Below are 22,973 nucleotides of genomic sequence, written 5' to 3'. Positions count from 1 at the left end.
ATTTTATTATATGTGTGTCTTATCGGAAGTTGGGTGTTTTCCTAATCCTAGGCTAGTTAGATCTCTAGCTAGAATTGACTTTGAATATTATTATTATTATTATTATTTTGCATGTGTTTGTTTTAGGGTGATGTTTGGGCTTAATTTTTGTTGTTAGGCTAATATTTTTTTATAGCTTTTAAAAATATCGTTGAAGGGACAAAGTGCAATTTTATTGAAACAAATAGCTAAAAATAATATTATATATATATATATATATATATACATGCTAAAAAATTAAAAAAAAAAAAAAAAAATATATATATATATATATATATATATATATATATATATATATATGGAGGGGCCACTACCCCACGTCCAAAATAGCTCCATCCTTGATGACAATGTTGGGGAAAATAGGCTTTTGTCCTTATTTTGTAAAAAATCTAGTACAATGTCTATGTTTTGAAACTATTAAATATCGTGTTCCTATTTTAAAACTCAATTTAAAAAAGAAAAAAAAATCAAGTTACAAGTGGAATTCGATATTGGCAATGTCGAGTTTTATGCATATTTTGCCACTTAATTTTTTTTAAAAAATTTAAGTGAAACTCGACTTTGCTAAAGTTGAGTTTCAATTAAAAATTTACATATAACTCAATTTTGAGGATATCAAATTTTATATAGAACTCGATTTTATTAAAATCGAATTTCAAAAACAAAGACACTATACTTAATAGTTTCAAAACATAAACATTCTGCTAGATTTTTTTTTTTTTTTAAATAAGGTCTAAAACCCATTTTCCCTTGACAATGTTTATTAACTCATGCTTACATCTTAATCTCAGCCAGGTATGTCCACAAATGCAGCTAAATATAAGTTTGCAGGGAAAAAAAAGTGGATAGATTGGCGTGAATGCTCAGAGATAGACAACAATGACTATAAATAGTTTGTTTGTTTTATATTAAAAAAATAATAATAATAATGACTAATAGTTTACAGACGATTTCCCCATGGGTTAAAATGAATGAATATGGACGCAATCATTCATCAAATACAACAGAATGAATAGGGACGCAATTCTATCCTAGTAAAAGCTACGTGCCTGTCCTGTAATGAAACACTAATCTCATCACAAATCAAAATCTCCTGTGCGTCTCTCCCTAGTTTTCCATCCATGCCTCAAAGCCCAGGACACGCACCCCAGCCGATCGTATCACGCCACGTTGCAGTCATCGGCGCCGGCGCCGCAGGCCTCGTAACTGCTCGAGAGCTCCGCCGCGAGGGCCACAGCGTGGTGGTCTTCGAGCGAGGCGACCAGGTTGGTGGACTCTGGGTCTACACCCCGAATGTCGAATCCGACCAGATTGGACTCGACCCGACTCGGACCACGGTCCACTCCAGCGTCTACCACTCCCTCCGCACAAACCTCCCCCGAGACTCCATGGGCTTCTCGGACTACCCGTTCGTTGCCAAAGACGACCCGGACAGAGACCCGAGACTGTTCCCGGGTCACCGAGAGGTTATGATGTATCTGCAAGACTTCGCGCGCGAGTTCGGGATTGATGAGTTGGTGAGGTTCGAAACGGAGGTAGTGCGCGTGAGATTCGTGGAGGAAGAGGAGAAATGGAAAATTAAATCAAAGCAAAGACACAAAGAAGTGGATGAGATATTTGATGCTGTTGTCGTATGTAATGGCCATTACACCCAGCCTCTTGTCTCCCATGTTCCCGGTAATTTTTCCTAACTCCGTATTCAGAAATTGTATATCATAGTTATGACACTTTTTTTTTTAAAAGATAAAAGATAGAAATACTATTTTATAAAAAGGAAATACATCTACAAACACATAACCACCCTGCAGGGCAGCCCAAGTGTTTCTGAGGCTAAAGTGAAATTTTCAAATGGGACTTTTTTGTTATCACTTAAATAATATTTAATTAATATTTTATATAATTTTTTTTTCTAAATCAATTCTTTTTATTCTTTAATATGATTTTTTATTTGAGAAAATACTAAAGTTATAATAAATTTTACTACAAACTGGTGTTGTAATGAATGTGATCAATGGCATAAGGCTTACAAAAATATTAGAAATATTATAAAATTTATAACATGAGAATTACAAAAATATATTACCAATCACAAATATTCATTCAAAAATGCATTCAATAGTTTGTTGAAATCTACCTATCATATTCATTGTTGTGCGACACCTAGCGTCTAGGTTCATTTGGGTCTTGGGCCATGAATTAATGATATGGGCCAGGGGTCTGACCTTCTCACCAACAAAAGCCCCAGCCCAAGCCCACAATAACTACTAGTCTAAACTGGGTGTTATCTGAATACTTGGAAAGTGGACGCCCCGCTTGCATGTTGCCTGGGAAACCATTTCCGAGCTCTATACACGTGCCCGGTCACATTGCCATTTAAGTGCTCGGCAGAACCTTAGAAAACTCCATTGCCGAACACATTTGCTGCAGTGGGAACCGTTCCCAAAGCCACTCGTACCTAAAAATCCACTTAAGTTTATCGACATTGGACATTTCTTTGCACTGAAGGAGAAGATAATGATGATCACCCCCTTAACAAGGGCTATAAATAGGAGAAACGAATGAATGGGAGGGGATGGAATTTTGGGAAAAGAAAGGAGAGAGAAAGAGAGGATTTGAGAAGAAGAAAACGTAAAGAAAGAGAGGGAAGTGCTCCCATTAGGTCCCTAATCCTAGAACAACTCAAGGTAGGATACCCAGACCCATCACACAAATAGATTGTGAGCTCAAACAGCGGTTTGGCCCAGCAAGCCCGTCTTTGGGGCCTACAATTGGCACCCACCGTGGGGCTCTCCTACGACGCCGTGGTTCTAAAAGGACTCAAGCTTGGGGAAAATGTTTGAAAGACATTTGAGGGACCATGCGGAAATCGGATCCGTAGGGTCTTCTCGGGGGTCAAGTTGGCGAGAGCGCAGATAGAAAGAACGAGAAGATAGGGAGTACAACCAACGAGAAGAAATGTCTGGCATAGGAGAAGGGTCATACCAAACCCAACGGACGGTTTCTAGTGCTACGAGATGTAGGCAGAAGGAGAAACGGGATGAAGAGCTTGAACGGTTGCGCAGACTAGTCAGGGGTTTGGAGCTGGAGATGAGAGGTAAGCGCTGGAGAGGAAACAGAAATAACCGGCAACAAGAGATCGAAATTGGGGGAAATAGATACGGATAGGGATCTAATCAGTCCGGACCTTGACTACGGCGAAGTTGTTCACATTCCCGAGAATCCCATTGGTACCGAGACCGTTCGCATTTGAGAGGGTCTCAATGAAATAGGAACCGGTCTCCCTCCCGGGAGTTGGGGCAATGCCGAGACCGTTCACATTCTTGGGAAATTCAAGTTAGAGACTCGCTCTCCCCGGAAGAAAAGCGACCTCAGAATGCTGCCATGGATGCCATGAGTCACGCTCTGCGAAAAGCAGCTCGATCCCCGTTTTCAAACGAAATCAAGCGAGCCGAGATGCCAGACAGGTTTACCCGTCCACCGTTCAACTGCTATGATGGGAAGACTGATTCAGTAGAACACGTCAGCCATTATATTCAGATGATGTCTTTGCATACTCATAACGATGCGCTAATGTGCAAGGTATTTCCTTCAAGTTTGGGACTAACTGCTTTGAGGTGGTTTAACGGGTTACGGAAAGGATTCATACGTAGTTTCTCCGAGCTAATTCAGGAGTTCAATGTTTGACTTGTGATGTGCAACCAAATACCTTGGCCAGTAGACACATTTCTCTCATTGAAAATGAGGGCGGGAGAGACCCTTCGTAGTTACACTAGCCAATATTGGGAGCTATACAATGAGATAGGTGGGGATAACGAAAGAGTCGCAGTAAGCACTTTTAGGATGGGGTTGCCCGAGGATTCCGGGTTACGAGAGTTGTTGACCAAGAAACCTCCCGAAAGCATGCGGCAGCTTATGAGACGCATCGAGGAATATAAATGATTAGAGGATGACCGGCTGCAGAGCAAAGGTAAAGTGCCAATGATGAATCGTCCCCGGCAGACTGGTTTCCCATTCAGGCCTCGGGGGGGGGGGGGGGGGCTGATGATTCAAGAGCCAGCCGCACAAATGGGAGAAGTGAATTTAACGTTTAAGGAACCGGTACACAGGGTTCTTGGCCGAATCAAACACGAGCCGTATTTTCGATGGCCGAATAAGATGGGAGGGGACCCATCCAAGATGAATTAGAATTTGTACTGCACTTATCACTGGGACAAGGGTCATACTACCGAACAATGCCGGGTATTAAAGGATCACCTCGGGAAATTAGCCAAGGCCGGGCATTTAAAAGATTTCGTGCTAGACTCGGGGGACAGAGTTGTAGGGCAAGATACTCGAAAAATGGGGAACCCTCTCCCACCCCCTGTAGGGGTGATTAAAGTAATTCATGTTGCCCTGGAGAAGCTCATTGTAGGAAGGAGGAAAGGAGCGTTGACAGTAGTATCGGTAGAGGATAACCCGGATCTACAGTCGCCGGGTAAGAAGATGAAGTATGCACGAGAGTCCATCTCATTCGACGATGACGATTTGGAGGGGACGATCCAACCACATGATGACGCATTAGTGGTCACTGCTTGGATAAGCGGCTTCTTAGTAAAAAGGGTGATGATAGACCAGGGAAGCGAGGCCGACGTAATGTACCCTAATCTGTTCAAGGGACTCAAGCTAAGGAAGGAGGACCTGATGAAGCACACTTCACCTTTGGTTGGGTTCGACGGCAAAGTAGTGATTCCTGAAGGGCAAATTTCTCTTCCCGTGATTATGGGAGGGAAAGAGGTGGTAGTGACATTCACAATAGTAAGTTCATTTTCCTTGTATACTGCCATTCTGGGAAGACTGTGGATCCATTCAATGAGGGCTATCCCATCAACACTATATGTAAAGATTAAGTTCCCAACCGAGCAAGGTTTCACCGTGATAAGAGGAGACCAGCAAGTAGCCAGACAGTGTCTTACCGCCGTAGTGAATTGGAAGCGGGGGAATCAGGTCAGTTAGGGAGAAATCACCAGACAACTGGTAAGAGACGAGGGGACTGGGCAGTCCAAACAGGAGCATGTTGAACGGGAAGATGCGTCCTAGAAAAACCCTTTATAGAAATTAAAAGGGCCCCGAGAAGGAATGGGGGTTAGCTGCGCTGAGGAGTTAGTAAAGCTAAAAATATTACTGGACACTAATAAATATTTTCAGGTTGGAGCAAGCATGAGTAATGAGGAAAGAGTCCAAGTATTGCTGTTTCTGATTCAAAACATGGACGTTTTCGCTTGGAACCCTTATGAAGTTCCCAGGGTTGATCTCGGGTTTATCGTCCATAAGCTTAACGTAGACCCCTCATATCCCTCAAAGAAGCAGAAGCCGAGAAGGTTAGCCAAAGAACATGTTGAGGCGGTAAGGCAGGAGGTAGAGAAGCTGAAGGAGGCAGGAGCAATAAAGGAGACCTTTTTCCCGAAATGGTTGGCAAATACCGTGGTTGTTCGGAAGAAGAACGGCAAATGGAGGGTTTGTGTGGATTTCACTGATTTGAACCGAGCATGCCCAAAGGACCCGTTCCCTATGCTAAAGATTGATCAATTAGTGAATGCCACTTACGGGCACCCGAGGATGAGTTTCCTGGATGCTTTTCAAGGGTACCATCAGATTGCCCTGGCCGGTGAAGACCAGGAGAAAACGGCGTTCATATCCCCCGATACTAATTATCATTACACCGTGATGCCTTTTAGACTAAAAAATGCCGGGGCGACATACTAGCAGATGATGACGAGGAAGTTTCGGGATAAAATTGGACATACGGTCAAAGTGTATATCGCCGACATGGTGGTAAAAAGCAAGCAAGAGGCACGGCATGTAGAGGATCTTCGGGGGGTGTTTGAGGTGTTGCAGAGGCATAGATTGCGTCTTAATGCAAAAAAATGTGCCTTTGGAGTAGGGGCTGGCAAATTTTTGGGGTACTTGATCACCAGCCGGGGGATAGAGGTCAATCCTGACCAGATAGAGGCCGTGAAGCATCTTCGATCGCCAAGCAATCCGAAAGAAGTACAGGTGTTGACTGGGATGCTGGTCGCTCTCAACCGGTTCATCTCAAAATTTTTCAGATCGTTGCCGTCCATTTTATCAGCTTTTGAAGAAGTGGAAGGGATTTCAGTGGGATGATGAATGTGAAAAGGCTTTCTAGAACCTCAAGGAGTACTTAGTGCAGGCGTCGATGTTGAGTGCACTAGAGCTCTGAGAGGAACTATTCATGTACCTCTCGGTATCCGACCATGCTGTGAGTGCTGTGCTTTTAAGAGACCGGGGAGTACAACAGTCCGTGTATTATATTAGCAAGATCCTAGTCGATGTCGAGACCAAGTATTTGCCCTTGGAGAAATTGGTGCTGGCCCTAGTGCATGCCACCAGGAAATTGCATAAGTACTTTCAGGCTCATACCGTATATGTGCTGACCGAACATCCCCTACAGTCATTATTGAAAAGATCTAATTTCATAGGGCGAATAGCTAAATGGGGGACACGGCTTGGGGCATTCGATGTGAGGTATAAGCTGAGAAGTTTAGTAAAGGGGCAGGTATTAGCTGATTTTGTAGCAGAATTCTCTCTTAAAGGAGAGATGATCTATCAGTTGGAACACCGCCCGTGGAAGGTACATGTTATTGGGGCTTCCAGCGCCAAAGGGGCCGGATCCGAGATAGTCATAATTACCCCAGAAGGAATTCTCTTGGAGCATTTGTTCAGATTGAGATTTAATGCCTCCAACAACGAGGTAGAGTATGAAGCTTTACTTACCGGACTGAGGGCAGTCTCAAGGTTAGAAGCCCGGGACGTAGAAGTTTATTCGGATTCAAGGCTCATAGTCAACTAGGTGTAGGGGAGTTTTGAGGCTCGAGATCCTCGGATGAAAGCATACTTAGACTTGGTGAAGCAGGTCATAGACAGCTTTTGTACGGTGAAGGTGATTCAAGTGGCCCGAGCACAGAACAGACATGCCGACTTTCTCGCCACTCTGGCATCGTCAATTGCCAAGGATATTCCCTGACTTATCAGAGTAGAACTCGTCCCCGAGCCCAACATTTAGGTGGCAGAAGATGAGGGGACTACGAGAGTCGAAGTCACAACAGTCGCAACACTTGGATCGAGCTGGATGGATCCCATCATAGATTTCTTAGCCGATGACCGAATTCCAAACGATGAGAAGGAGGCCAACAAGATCCGCAAGGTAACTGCCTGGTATTGGTTCTCCCGAGACCGGAAACTCTATCGTAAGTCATTTGGAGGACCATATCTTTTATGCTTACACCCAGAGAAAGTAGGCCAACTCCTGGCCGAGTTGCATGAAGGGGTATGCGGCAGTCATGTAGGGGGACGGTCATTGGCACACCAGGTAATGGCTCAAGGATTCTGGTGGCCCAAGATGTAGAAGGACGCCACGGAATACGTTCGGAAGTGTGAGCAGTGTCAGAAGCACGCCCCTCTGATATAGCAGCCTGCCGGACATTTGAACCCGATTAGCAGTCCTTGGCCCTTCGCATAATGGGGGCTGGACATACTCGGGCCTTTTCCTCGAGCAACAGGCAATCGAAGATTCATTTTAGTAGCCGTCGATTACTTCACCAAATGGGCAGAGGCAGAGGCTCTGCCCAATATCTGGGACGTAGATGTGAAGAAATTCGTTTGGAAGAATATAATCACCAGGTTTGGGATTCCAGACTCCCTTATATCAGATAACGGGTTGCAGTTTGACAGCCGAGCTTTCCGTAAATTTTGCAACAATCTCGGTATCAGGAATAGGTATTCTACTCCAGCGTATCCCTAAGGCAACGGCTAGGCTGAGGCTGTGAACAAGGTAATCGTGAACGGCTTGAAGAGAAGGCTGGAAGGAGTGAAGGGCAACTGGGTCGAGGAACTACCCAATGTTTTGTGGACATATCGGACAACTCCTCAGAGGTCCACGGGCGAGACCCCATTCTCTCTCACGTACGGGGCTAAAGTCGTGATACCAGCCGATGTCAACTTATGTAGTGCACGAGTTTCAGAATTCAGTACGTCCCAGAATGATGGTCAGTTGATGGAGTGCCTAGATTTACTTGAAGAATATCGAAAGGCAGCGGCTATAAGACTAGCGGAGTATCAGCAAAAGCTTGCCCAGCGTTACAACTGAGATGTAAGGGTGAGAGAATTCAATGCCAGAGACCTGGTACTGAGGAGGGTAGTAGGAAGCATGTGAGATACAAACGCCGGGAAGCTAGCCCAAACTTGGGAAGGATCGTACAGAATTACAGCCATTGCAGGTGTAGGGGCATATTATCTGGAAGACATGAACAAAATACCGTTGCCCCGACCTTGGAATGCTTATAATCTTAAGAAGTTTTATCATTGACCGTCCATGCACGGAAAAATGTACATTGTACTAACTCATATGATAATGATGCAACTAGTTCGTACCTGCCCAGCCAATTCTTTTTATTTACTATGTCCAGTTAATAGACACAGGGGAAGCTAAGGAAATTCAAGCAATTAAAAAAAATTTCTAAGTACAGAAGCTTGCTTCTCGGTTCGATCCCTATCACCGAGCAGGTGGAAACCTTACTCAAAATTTTCTAAGGACAGAAGCCTGCTTCTCGGTTAGATTCCTATCATTGAGCAGGTGGAAACCTTACTCAAATTTTCTAAGGGCAGAAGCCTGCTTCTTAGTTCGATCCATATCACCGAATAGGTGGAAACCTTATTCAAAATTTTCTAAGGACAAAAGCCTGCTTCTCGGTTCGATCCCTATCACCGAGCAGGTGGAAACCTTACTAAAAATTTTCTAAGGACAGAAGCTTGCTTCTCGGTTCGATCCCTATCACCGAGCAGGTGGAAACCTTACTCAAAATTTTTTAAGGACAGAAGCCTGCTTCTTGGTTCGATCCCTATCACTGGGCAGGTGGAAACCTTACTCAAAATTTTCTAAGGACAAAAGCCTGCTTCTCGGTTCGATCCCCATCATCGAGCAGGTGGAAACCTTACTCAAAATTTTCTAAGGACAGAAGCCTGCTTCTCGGTTCGATCCCTATCACCGAGTAGGTGGAAACCTTACTCAAAATTGCCTAAGGATAGAAGCCTACTTCCTAGTTCGATCCCTATCACCGAGCAGGTGGAAACCTTATTCAAAACTCTCTAAGGGCAAAAGTATTACAAAAATATGTTATATATCAAGTCGGAAACACACCCTGTACATTAGTGATACATGCATGCCCGGAAACTTTAAAGCATACACAAGAAGGTTAAATATACATGCATAATCACAAAAACGATTAAGGTAACTGATTGACGAATAAACCTAAATCAAAACTAAGCATGATAAATCAATTACTTCATCACCAAAACCCGGTGACATTAAGTTCAAATCCAGAAATTAAGTAGTTGTTTAGTAAAAGAACGAGAAAATAACCGTTTAGTCGCCACAACCCAGCGACATAGGCAAACCAACTTAAAATAAAAAGCTGTTAAATGAAAACAAGTAAAGGTAAAGTAGAACGGGTTTGGCAGTCAGGAGGAAAGATCCACAAGTTGCGTCTCGGAGGTCATCTCGACGGAGTGGTGCTCTGGTATAAGAGGCTGGGGATAAACATCTTCACCATGAGGGCCGTCAATAGGAGGGTTGCTGGTTGCTTCTGTCCCGATCATCTCCACGTGGGCATCAATCTGCTCCACCAGCTCCCTTAAGCTATCCGTCTCCTTCTCATCGTTTGGACCAGCTGGGTTCTGAGCAGCAGGGGCAGAATCTGGGATGGGATTCTGGCCAAGGTCCCTAAAAGGAGAATCCTCGAGCACCCCTAAGGCCTGTTGAGCAGCCATCCAGCCCTCCCGAAAAGAAAGTTGCCGAGCTTGCATCACCACGGGCTCCACGCCCTTCTCTGCGTCAGTGAACCCCTCGTTATACCATTTACTCTCGCAAGCTTTAAGGGCCGCCCGCAAATCAACAACTTCATCAGACAGGGTAGAGTTCAAGCTTGCTGCTTTGGCCAACTTCACTTCCATTTCATTCTTCCACGCCACCAACTCTGCCGATCTCTTCTCTGTCGAGGCCTGGGATTTCTTCGCAGCAGCAGCCCTCTTCTCGGCTGATTCAGCAATTTTTGTTTTTTCCTTAGCTGTTTTTACAGCCTCTTCCCTGCCAGCTTTCTCCTGATCAACCTTCTCGGTAAGGTCCTTCACCCTCTTGTTCAGGATATGGACTAGCTGAGCGGCCTGTTAAAGACAACATTATTCACGCACAGTAACTTGAAGGAACAACGAACACAGAAAAATAAGAATGTGCACAAAAGAAAAAATAAGAGTGCAAAGGAAGAGAACTTACCGCAATAGTGTGCCATTGGAGTCTTCTCCCCATGGACTCATCGGTCCCATCAGCAAATGCACTTATGTCCTTGGGTAAAAGGAGACCGTGGACCAAGCTTTGGGCAACACAGCCCCCTTCACCTTTCTCCCATACTCGGACGCTTGCACTAGCTGGGAGGGGCGTGCCATCTAGCTCGAACGTTGGTTGCCACAACTGCATCGATCTGGAGGATAAGGCCACATTCGTTCCAACCTGGGTCGGGGATTCCCGAATAGTGATGCCCCGAGAAGGTTGGTGGGAAATTTGGACTTAACCCTCTCCCGGGCCGATGGAAGATAGATCAGCAACCCTTTGTCTCTTACGTTATCGCCCGGAAGGGGGAGGAGGTGGAGGATGAGCGGGAGGAGCCAGGACGCGCCCTTAAGGTGGCTACTGCTGCTGAGTGGCCTGACTTGCCCCAGGAATGAAACAGCTAACGGTCAGGGTCCTTCGGGTCACCATGTCTTCGGGAACAGAATGTGTCCGGGAAGAATCACTAGATTCTTTGGCTTCTTGTGCGGCTACTTGAATTGGATTCTCGGGTTTGGCTGGCACAACTTCACGCTGAATGGCCTCGTGAGCACGTTCCTGGAGATATCTGAATGTTGCTTCGGTTGATTCGTCCCTTATAGGCGCAAGTTCATCCGAACAGGTGTACCGCGGGCCGAGGTCTCGGGCTTTGCCTACAGTAAAGTTGGGAGGAAGGAAGTTCGCGTGTCAAACTTCTATGTAAGAAAGGAGCGGACTATCAACGATGAGGGCTTGGTTGAAAGGTTGCCAAGTGGAGTACACTAGATCAATGCTGAGAATAAGGTGAGATGCACGGAGTTGTCCATCCTGGTGCACAAAGATTTCGGACCTTAGCACAAAATTCAGGTCCCGAACATGAACGGTTCTTATATCCTGGGTGAACACTGAACCGTCTGCAGCAAAAGAGAACGAGTCAAAATTAGAGTAAATAAAGTAGTTACAAATGGAAGGGATATGAAAAATTAAAGGTTAGAACGAACCAACTTCGCACCGTGACAAAGGGGAGGGATGTCACTGGCAAACCAATTGTCGCGCACCCGGATATATTCCCCGGCGGAATTCCTATTAAAGTCCGGCAAACATGAAATCAGCCGTACCCTTGTATCTCTAGTCTTTAAGTAGTAATTTGATTTCTTCTTTCCACAAAGGCTACACATGTGGTTTACATCGTGGTAGTCTAGTTGCAAACCAAACGTTTGGTTTAGCTTACCCACATAACTCACTACCCGGTAAAAATTTGGGGGAAGTTGGTCGGGACTCAATCTGTAATATCTAAGGGTGTTAAGTAAAAGCGGGTCTATGAGAAACCTAACCCCGCCCTCTAGGACTAACATCAATGGGAAAAAGGCCATGCCTGCCCCTCTATGGAGGGCGATCTCACTTTCATGGCAGTACACCATCTCCGCATCATCAGGGACGCTAAAGCTTTGCCTAAAAGCGGCTAAGGGGGCTCCAGCATTTAAAAGATAAGCAAAACCCATCATAAGCCTAGAAATTAGAAAGAGCTCTAGGGAGGGAAATAAAAGCAAAGGAAAGGGGAAGAAGACTTACTTCTAGCTCTAAGGGAGAAGAGGATTCTAGGTTAGTGGACTGGAACGCAAGTGAATGCTCAGCAGAAAGAAATTTCGAAAGAACAAAGAATGAAAAGTGAGAAAATGGATTAAGGTGAACTATTTATAAGAGCTAAGGAAAAGCATCAGTTAGGGAGCAATAATTAACATTAATTAGCAATGTTGAAGTAAAAGGGAGTGACCTTAGAAATACCCAGAGCAATCAACACGCGCGCCTCGATTTGCGAACCGCTAGGTAATAATGACAGCAGAACCAGAGGGTCTGAAGCAACGCGCCTTTTGAGGAGCGCATTTATGGATCGCTGTAACCACCCAAAACGCATCCGTTGGATTTCTCGGGCAAATCACTGCCTCTTTGACTCCTTGATTCGTCCTCGGGAGCCAAGAACGAATCAAGGGGGGGCTATTGTACGGCACTTAGCGTCCAGGTTCATTTGGGCCTTGGGCCATGAATTAATGATATGGGCCAGGGGTCTGACCTTCTCACCAACAAAAGCCCCGACCCAAGCCCACAATAGCTACTAGTCTAAACTGGGTGTTGTCCGGATGCTTGGAAAGCGGACAGCGGATGCCTTGCTCGCATGCTGCCCGAGAAACCATTTCCGAGCTCTATACACGTGCCCAGTCACATCGCCATTTAAGTGCTCGGCAGAACCTTAAGAAACTCCGCTACTGAACACATTTGCTGCAGTGGGAACCATTCCCAAAGGCACTCGTACCTAAAAATCCACTTAAGTTTATTGACATTGGATCTTTCTTTGCACTAAAGGAGAAGATAATGATGATCACCCCATTAACAAAGGCTATAAATAGGAGAAACGAATGAATGGGAAGGGGATGGAATTTTGGGAAAAGAAAGGAGAGAGAAAGAGAGGATTTGAGAAGAAGAAAACGTAGAGAAAGAGAGGGAAGTGCTCCCATTGGGTCCCTAATCCTAGAACAACCCAAGGTAGGATACCTAGACCCACCACACAAATAGATTGTGAGCCCAAACAGCGGTTTGGCCCAGCAAGCCTGTCTTTGGAGCCTACAATTGTCATATCAAATTATAAAAATTATGGAGACCACCACGCACCCTTGGTGCAGTGATTACTCCACAAGTATAAGTTCTTGTGGGGTGTGGGGGCAATGACCAAGATTTAAGTCTCTAGAAGAGAGTTTCGCACACATATACACTTAGATTAGGCTAAAGTATAATTTTTATCTTGTGCAAAAATAATTAAATAAATAAAAGTTATGTAGTAAAATTTATAATATTTTTAACATTTTCCTATTTGAATTACTTGTGATTAGTAACACGTCTATTTGTAAGACTTATTTATTTAAATTTGTCTTATCTCTATCACTAGCATTACTTCATTCTTTGAGCCTTCTTAATAGTGAAAAAAATGTAAACTAAAATATTTTAATATCTCCCACAAATATTTATATATATAAAATAAATTAAAAAATAAAAAAATTTGCCCCCAAATTTGGGGCCTTCTCTAGTAAGGGGGCCCTAGGCAATGGCCTAATAGGCCTAAGCCTAGGGCCAGCCCCACAACCTTGTAAGCACAGATAGAGGGGAACAAAGACTTGTACTGCAAAAAACAAAATATGCAACAAAAGAAATACAGCCCATGGACATACAATATAGAAGCAGTAATAGATATTACACTCAACCCCCTATAAGCACAAATTATGCAGAAAATCCTAAACCTGTTTTGTGAAAACCAAGCAGGTGTTTGGTAATGTTGTTCTAATAACGTTGTTTGTATTTTTTGAAAATACGTGTAGGTGAAAAAGTGTGTAGAAATATGTATAATGTTGTTTAAACACAAAAAACTGTTATTCTAGATACACTACCAAATAGCCCTTTGTTATAGCCCTTTGTTATGCAGAAAAGAAACTACATCTTATGAGCATATAATTCCAAGCAACAACAGCTATTGAGTAGCTACCAGCCTTTGGTACTCCTACAGAAAACCAATTGCTCCATGCAGAATAACCTTTGGGTGAATTTGGATATGCTCAAAATAAAATTTATTTCGAGCATTCCAAATTGCCCAAGCAATCACCGCCCAATTTTCTAACTCCTGACGTGATAGTTTATCAAGCAACCAATGGAAAAGACCGAAAATATCTTGAGCATTATTGGGACATTTTTTAAATTTCCCTCGGCATAGGGCCCAAATGTTTCTTGCAAGGGGATATTCCCAAAGTAAATGAGCAGCAGAGTTTACTTATTAGCAGCATAGTTCACACTATGGATCAATATTGATTCTTCGATGATGTAGATTGTCTCTAGTAGGTAGGATATTAGAACATGCTCGCCATACAAACATCCTCACTTTAGGGGGTACATTCAATCTCCACAGCCTTCTCCATATGGTTTGGTCAGCCACCACACCCGAATATTCAACTCTTGACTGCTCCCTCAGGCATTGTGCAACTTGATATGCTGATTTGATAGAGAAATTTTGAGCCTGATTTTCCATCCATACCAGTACATCTCGTAAAGACAACCTTGACAAGGGAAATTGCAAAATCTCCATTCGTGTTCGATGAGCAAAGAGATCAAAAACTTTGTCTATATCCCATTGAACTGTGGCATTATCAATCAAATCTTTAACAAATAGATTAGGCCTTGCCTTTCCCAGAAAAATTGGTTTATGTGTCAGCCAATTATGTTTTGAAACATCAATGTATCTTCCATCACCCACCTGCCACTTAGAACCTTCCTTGATGACCTCTCTAGTTGCCAATAGACTTCTCCAAACATAAGAAGGATTGTTGTCTATCTCCACATCCATAAAAGAGCAATTTGGAAAATATCTTGCTTTATATACCCGATAGAACAAAGAGTGCGTATTATGAATCAATTGCCATGCTTGTTTAGCTAGCATAGCTAAATTAAAAGCTTGAATATCTCTAAAACCCATACCTCCTCTCTCCTTTCTAGCACAAAGTTTTTTTCCAATTGATCTAATGGATTTTCTTTTCATCTTTTGACTGCCCCCACCAATATTTTGTAGAGTTGATAGTATCACATAGATTCCTTGGAATTTTGAAAATACTTATAGAATAGGTAGGAATGGCTTGGGCAACTATTTTGATTAGGACCTCTCTTCCAACTTTAGAAATGTATTTTTCCTTCCATCCCAAAAATCTATTAGTAATCTTTTCCCTTGGATCCTTAAAAGTCTTGACCTTTGCTTCCCTCCAGCCATTGGCAAGTCAAGATACCTCTTACAATCCTCCATAATTCTTGCACGCAACACAACTTGTATATCATGTTTTACTTCAGTCCTTGTGTTTTTGCTAAAGAAAATAGAAGTTTTTTTTTTGTCTAGTAATAGCTTGGCCAGATGCTGATTCGTAGCACTCAAGTAGGGTCAAGAGATGTTGACATTCCTCCATAGTAGTTTGGCAGAATATAAAACTATCATTTGCAAATAAAAGGTAAGATACACATACCCCATTACTACAAGTTAGAATGCCATGACGGTTTTGTGATTCAACTGCCTTTCTGTTCAAATAAGAGAGCCCTTTTACACATAATAGGAACAAGTATGGGGATAAGAGATTGCCTTGCCTTATACCCCGATATGGGGTGACAAAACCTTTAGGCTCTCCATTAATAAGCATAATGTAAGAAGTATTAGTCACTGTTTCCATTGATAGGTGCACCCACTTAGCATCAATGCCCAATTTAAGCATTATCTGGCGAAGGAAACCCCATTCAACCCAGTCATAAGCCTTGCTGATGTCCAATTTAATAGCTATTTGCCCTTTCTTCCCTGCTCTTTTATTCCTCATCCTGTGTAATACTTCAAATGCTACCATATTATTATCAGTAATTAATTGATTAGGAATAAAAGCACTTTGTGAGTCTGATATTACATTTGGCAAAATAAGTTTTAGTTGATTGGTTAAAACTTTAGAGACAATTCTGGACACAGCATTGTCTAAACTAATAGTCCGGTAATCAGAAACATTTTTTTGGGTATGAGAACAATATATGTATAGTTCATCTTATGGAGCATGTGAACCAAATTCAAAATAGATAATACTGCATCAGTTACATCATTACCCACTATGTCCCAATATTTTTGAAAAAATAAAAGAGACATACCATCAGGTCCAGGAGATTTAGAGGGATGCATGTAAAAAAGAGCCCGCCTTACCTCATTTGGTGTATACGGTCGAAAGAGTGTATGGTTCATATCTAGTGTAACAACTTGATCAACAGACTCTAGAACAAGATCCAAATTTCTTGGAGTAGCAACAATGAATAGATTCCTAAAGTACTATTCGGCCACCCTTGCAATGTCATCTTCAGAAGTGCACCATCTCCCTTGATCATCCAAAACTCTTGAAACATGATTTTTCCTGTGCCTTTGACTTGCTCTTTGGTGAAAGTAATTTGTGTTATTATCCCCTGTAGGTAACCAAATTGATCTAAACCTCTATCTCCAAAATAATTCTTCCTGGAATAATAAAGAATTTATCTCATCTCAGTATCGGCCAAATCTGCCCCAGTCGTGGATGTGGCCTGATGAGTTTTTATTTTCCTCCACGTGTGTTTTTTGGGCTTGCTTACTAATTGTTGATCACGTGGCACTATTTTTTAGATGTTAAGTCACCTACGGCACCACTGGCAAGAGGCCTATTATCATCCAACTTATTTTGTCATACGATATAGGCACAATAAACAATCTGTCACCGAAACTATTGGAACCATGCTCTATCCCATAATCATCAATATTTCCCATATTATCAGGAGTTTTAAAGTACCCGGCAAAAGTGTAGGCGATTGTGTATCATTCTCGCATAATTCCATGAAAACTGTCTAGGGCTTGTCCCTATTATCCATAGTCGTATCGTTAATATCAGGATTTCCATTGGAGGTTCTTGGTTCCGCAATATTTGGTGGCGGTGGCGACATGCTTCTATCCCCACTGTCATCAGCTCCCTCCATATATATTCCTCTGCGGTTGGCTATGGTGAGTTGAGTCCTTCGACTTACAAAATCCCACTCTCAGCTAGTCACCATATGGACTCTCTTCACCAATCCTTAGCCTTGTCGTTGTGCATGATTTTGCCTCGTGTCCTAATAGACCACAATTGAAACAGAGCCCCAAGAGTCGTTCATATTGAAAGGCCACCCAAACTTTATCCCCTTTTGGACTAATAACTGGTGCCGTCGGATTGGCTTAGCCAGTGGCATTTCAACCCTTATTCGATGGAACCTGGCTTGGTTAGATGAAATAGCTTTGCAATCGACATCCACTACTCGACCAATGCCACTACCAATGTCCTTACCTGCCTCTTCATTTGTAAGGTCAAAAGGAAGTCCCCAAACTTGTACCCAAACAGGGATGTTCAAGAAGTTAACAGAAAACGCCGTCATCCCCTTTTCCCATCATCAGAGTATTAAGAGATGGTTGTTAAAACTCTATGGACCATTGTTTACAACCCATAGAAGTTGACCTTCCAACGTGAACTTGAACTGAATTAGCCCTTCTCCAACATCAATAATCTTCAAATGTTGTCCAAATTTCCAAACACTCCGTAATAAATTTTTTGCCACTCGAAGGTTGATGGGTTTAGTTGTGAGGAATTGACCAATTAGACTAAGAGAGCACTCCTCAAGTATTTTCTGATGATGTTCTGAATGGACAATTATCACCTATCCTTCCTTTCTTAAATTAATCCGTTGTAATTTGTCAATGAAATTCGAGTCCATGATGGACCAGGAAGAGAGAAACAAAGACCAGAAGCCACAACGAAAAAAATCCCACACCTATACAATGAGAAAATCTAGTTTAGTGAGAGGACAGGAAAAACTACTAATAGTAGTAGTTGAGGACGTCTCACCTTTCGTGAGAAGAAAACACTCCTAGCAAGAGGAGGAGGAAAAAAAAAAACATTTTTTTAAGTGACATTAATAGTCTGTTATGACACTTTGATATTATTATCAATTATCTTAAAAACTTAATTATTGAAATTTAATAACTTTAATTATTTAATCATATACTTTTAACATGGTGCGCATGTCTAAGTTACTATGGTCTTCAAATTATTATTTTATTTTATCCTCTTTTGTGGCAGGAATAAATAAGTGGCTTGGGAAGCAAATGCATAGCCACAATTATCATGATCCAAAACCTTTTCAAGATCAAGTATGTGTTACTTTTTAATTTTCCAAATATCCACAAAACATCTAAATCCGACGTCAAAAATGTGAATTGTAGCTTAAGCTTAGCAGTTGTTGTTGTTGTTGTTTTTTTTTTTTTTTTTTTTTTTTTTTTTTTTTTTTTTGAAGACTACAGTTGATTTTTAAATCCAAAGCTTAATAAATCTTATAAGAAATTGATTCACATTTCCATTAGTTCACTTAACGAAACATATTCTCTTATTCTTATATAGGAGAAATGTAAAAATGTTGAATTAGTGTAAATAAAGTCTAATAAGACTAATATGCTTCGAATAAAGAATCTGCATGGTAATAAGAAACTAAAATCTAAATCTTATTAGACCAATCATGTATTTTTTGCAATGAGTTGGGATTTGAGAACATGTATATATGTGAACAATATTATGTAATTAGTATCTACAACTTACTGCTCATTATATTATTTTTCGATTTCAATTCTTTCCCCGCACAGGTGATTAGCTTAGCTTAGCCATTTCCTGCTTCCAACAGGTTGTAGTCTTGATTGGGAATTCAGCAAGTGCGTTCGATATTTCTCGGGAATTAGCTGGAGTTGCCAAAGAAGTCCACATTGCAGCTAGAACGGTCAAATATGAAACAGTTGGAAAACAACCTGCCTATGATAATTTGTGGCTTCATCCTATGGTAAGTTACCCACAGTGAGACTGATTGAGTGGCTATCAGGATATGTCAATCAAGTAATCCTTTTTCTTTTTTTGGTTCTATTTAGAAAATCTTCAATTCGTTTGATGAAATGTCTTGCATATATAAACAAAATATAATATATAAATAAAGTGTATGTTAGAAAAGTTTCAGTTCGCTTTTAAAAAAGATTATGTTTTATGACATCCCAAAATAAATTAGAAGATTATTTAGAGCATCAGCATCCCACAATTCTAATTCTACTCTATTTTACCATTCCAAAAAGCCACTTTATTATTATACCATATCATTTTACAATACCTCCAGCATCCTAAACTTTTAATATATCTACATAATAAAATAATATATCCCAAAATTATATCTTTTCTCTACCATCTCTCTCCTCTCTCTAATTTTTAGCTCTCTTCTATCTGCAACTTCCACTGGGGCCTTCATTTCCGGTGAGGTTCAAGAAAAAGACCATTGAATAGGTTCAGAAACCCAGAAATCATTCAAACAAAATCCAACAATAACCCATGAACTCAAACACCCAAAACTTCATAGATCAACCAAAAACGCATCAATCAACAAAACCCACAAACAAAAAATCCTAAATTTCTATCTGCAACTTCCGCTGGAGTCTTCATTTCTGGCGAGGTTCAAGAAAAAGACCATTGAATAGGTTCAAGAAACCCAGAAATCATTCAAACAAAATCCAACAATAACCCATCAACTCAAACACCCAAAACTTCATAGATCAACCAAAAATGCATCAATCAACAAAACCCACAAACAAAAAATCCTAAATTTCTATCTGCAACTTCCGTCAAAGCCTTCATTTCCGACAAGGTTCAAGAAAAAGACCATTCAATAGCCCAGTCTCGCACTTTTCGACAAGGTTCATTTTCGGCGCTCAGTCTTGCACTTCCATGGGAGGTACAACTCGGCTTGCCTGCACTTGTTGAAAGGAAACCATGCCATAAACCACGCCGAAAAAAGCTTAAACACACCACCGATCATACCACGTCGATCTGGACCCAAAAAACCCAAAAATTGCCACCATACCACGTCGATCTCGACTTCCATAGTCTCACCTCCATGCCGGACCCACGACCCACGCCAGAATAGCCCACCGTGAGAGAGAGATGTGATGAGAGAAAGAGAGAGGCCGTTGTGGAGAGAGAAAGGAGATGAGAAACAGAGAAGAGACAAGAGAGAAAGAGAGTCAAATATGTGAATAAACAAATATTATTTTGTTTTAGAATTGCACTGTAGCACTATTGTAGAAAATTTTGCAATACTTGGCAGTAAAATTTCTTGATGGAGAGGATTTTGGGGCTTGAAATGCCAAATTTCCCTTACATTTGGCTTTAGCATTCTCTAGTGCTGATGCTCTAAGGGACTAGAGCCCTGTCTGGTTTTTGATGGGTGTGTATTCATTTTCTGTACTCAAATCTTATTCTCATTTTTTGTTTTCAACTAATTTTTTTGTTTGGCAGCAATTTTCAGCTTGTCTTCTCAAACTTTTTTTTTCCCCTTGACAATTCCAATAGATACAAACGCAGATGAAGCTCCTCCCGCTAGAAAATCACTTCCCTCCTACAAACTAGCCCAAGTCAAAGTACCTGAAAACAAACACCACACAACCATGGATCACCCATCAGATTTCAACAAACTCACCCCCTTAACACCTCAAACCCACTATCAGATATGCCTTAAATCAAACAACCACCAAACCTCAATATTTTAACAAAGCAACCCACAAGGCACAAACAAACCCCTAAGCAAACACCACACCATTGTTGATCGACCCCCATTGCTAACAGTGAGCATCGGTTGTGGGTCACAATCTCCAATCAAGTGCCACCGCCACTGATTAAGAGAGAGAGAAACCGAGAGACGAAAAGGAAAACTAAAACCCAGATTTCATAAATCGTAATCCACCTGAAAAACTAAAAGACAACCCAGATTACCATCAGAAAACTCAGATTTCACATTTTTGCCCAAGAAAGAGTGAGATTGATGAGAGAGAGGGAGAAGGGTCCCACAAAAAACTGAAAATGAATACAGAAAACTAAAAGCCAACCCGTAAACCAAATTCTTGTGGTAGGTTCCACAGAAAACTGAAAATGAATACAAAAAACACTTCTTCTTTTTTTTTTTTTTTTTTTTTTTTTTTTTCAAACCAAACATGCCCTAAGACTCTAAGAGTAAGGAAACAGTGATTATAGGATAGGCTAATTGAAAGAACTAACCTTAATTCAAATGATGCAGATAAAAAATGTATGTGAAGATGGTTCTATACATTTTCAAGATGGGAGCTTTGTCATTGCTAACATCATTATACACTGCACAGGGTATGCTGCATATATACTCCAATAATTTGGCTTTAGCTTTGATTTAGGTCCAAAACTAAATCAAAAATGAAACAGAGAATAGTAACTAAAACTAGTTTAACTTTTTTAAGGTACAAGTATCATTTTCCTTTTCTTGAAACCAATGGCTTTGTGATTGTGGATGACAACCGTGTGGGGCCACTATACAAGCATATATTTCCACCAGCCTTGGCTCCATGGCTTTCCTTTGTTGGAATACCTTTTCAGGTTTATCCCTACTTAATAATATATAGTGTAACCTCATTTATGGTTGGATCTTTGATTTAATTTTAATATAATGTTGGAAATATTTTTGTATTTGGTTGGTACCAGGTCATTACTTTCCCCATGTTTGAATTACAAAGCAAGTGGATAGCTGGTGTTTTGTCTAATCGTATCACACTTCCATCACAAGAAGAGATGATGGAAGATGTTAAAGCCCTCTACTCATCACTTGAAGCTTCTGGCACTCCGAAGCGAGACACTCATGCTTTGGATGATAAGCAGGTAATTTTGGTCAATTCAAGAGCCTACATCATGACAGATTTTCATTTTCACTTATTTAATTTTCGTGCCCACATTAGGTATGGTGGCTAATGACCTATTTTCAACATAAATGTTACTAATTATTCCAAATTGGCACAGTAAAACACCATAAAGGTACCTCAATACTGATTTGAACCAGATAGTAAAGGCCAACTAAGTTAGAAAAGATCTTTTTTTTTTGGCTAGTAAAGGCAATTAGATTTTTCTAGCTATGATTTCTTACTTCTTAAATTCGTTCATGTTGATAAAATATTATGGATGTTGTTTTGTAGGTAAAGTACAATAATTGGCTTGCGGATCAATGTGGATGTCCTGCATATGAAGATTGGAGAATGGAGATGTATTATGCCACTGTCAAGGGCAGACTAGCTCATCTTGAATCTTACCGCGATGAATGGGAAACTCAGCACTTGGTTTTGCAAGCTTATGAGGATTTCATTAAGCCCGCCTCAAATCAAGTTAGTGACAGATGTGTCTTTCCTTAATCAAGTTTCAAGACTCACCATTTTCCATTGTATCTCACATGCCAAAATTCTAGTCACCCTTCAATTGTACATCAGCTTCTATTCCTTTTGGTTTAGGGTCTTTTTGGTAGTGGTGTTCAAGTATTGTTGTTTAAAATAATGATAAAACTGTGATTTAAAAAGTGTTAGGAAACACTTGTTTAAGTATTTATCATGTATAAAATGTGTTTGGTACCATGTTTCAAATAATATATTTTAAAATATGAAAAAATATGACTGTTTGATATGTGTATGTTTTTTTTTTTTTTTTTTTTTTTTTTTTTTTTTTTTTTAAATTTTAAGTGATGAAAAGAATACTATGTTATTTAAGGAGGGAGAAAAAGAATACACATCTGGTTCAGATGATTCTCCTTTCTTATTGAGGCATCCATGTTTTGATTCACTGCTGTCAGAAGATCCTTGGTCCTGATTGCCTGATAAGGTTCCTGCAACTAGGCAGACTACATCAGTTCCAGAAAACTGATCGAAGGTAGAAAGATTTGAACTTTCCTTTTCAATTCCAGATTGCGTAGTCTTTATACTGCTGGAATCATTCTCCACATTGCAGTGGGACTTGCATGAAGCAGGAGACATGTTGCCACTAGTTTGTGAAGCTTGATACAATTCAAGCCAAGGTGAAGATTTGTTGAAATGGCTTGAATTTTAATGTCAGTGGATTAACATTACAAGCAAGCATTAAATGCTATCTTGTATGAATTGTTA

General features: G+C 41.1%; 1 protein-coding gene across 2 annotated transcripts; it reads left to right on the top strand.

Annotated features, from left to right (window-relative positions):
* Nucleotides 1-1,058: 1,058 nt before the first annotated feature.
* LOC126710412 (flavin-containing monooxygenase FMO GS-OX-like 4) lies at nucleotides 1,059-22,441 on the top strand. 2 transcript variants are annotated; one of them, XM_050410850.1, is made up of 7 exons: nucleotides 1,059-1,716; nucleotides 18,082-18,152; nucleotides 18,677-18,829; nucleotides 21,101-21,183; nucleotides 21,294-21,429; nucleotides 21,535-21,708; nucleotides 22,020-22,441. In XM_050410850.1, the coding sequence occupies exons 1-7, from the start codon at nucleotides 1,161-1,163 to the stop codon at nucleotides 22,230-22,232; spliced, it is 1,386 nt and encodes a 461-aa protein (XP_050266807.1). In that variant the 5' UTR covers nucleotides 1,059-1,160; the 3' UTR covers nucleotides 22,233-22,441. The 2 variants fall into 2 exon arrangements, with proteins under 2 accessions (XP_050266807.1, XP_050266808.1); XM_050410851.1 differs by lacking the exons at nucleotides 21,101-21,183; nucleotides 21,294-21,429.
* The last annotated feature ends 532 nt before the right edge of the window (nucleotides 22,442-22,973 follow it).

Source organism: Quercus robur, chromosome 12 (genome assembly GCF_932294415.1).
Source record: "Quercus robur chromosome 12, dhQueRobu3.1, whole genome shotgun sequence".
Lineage (NCBI taxonomy): Eukaryota > Viridiplantae > Streptophyta > Magnoliopsida > Fagales > Fagaceae > Quercus > Quercus robur.
The sequence above is the reverse complement of the archived record's forward strand: the minus strand, read 5'-3'. Positions and strand labels throughout refer to the sequence as shown.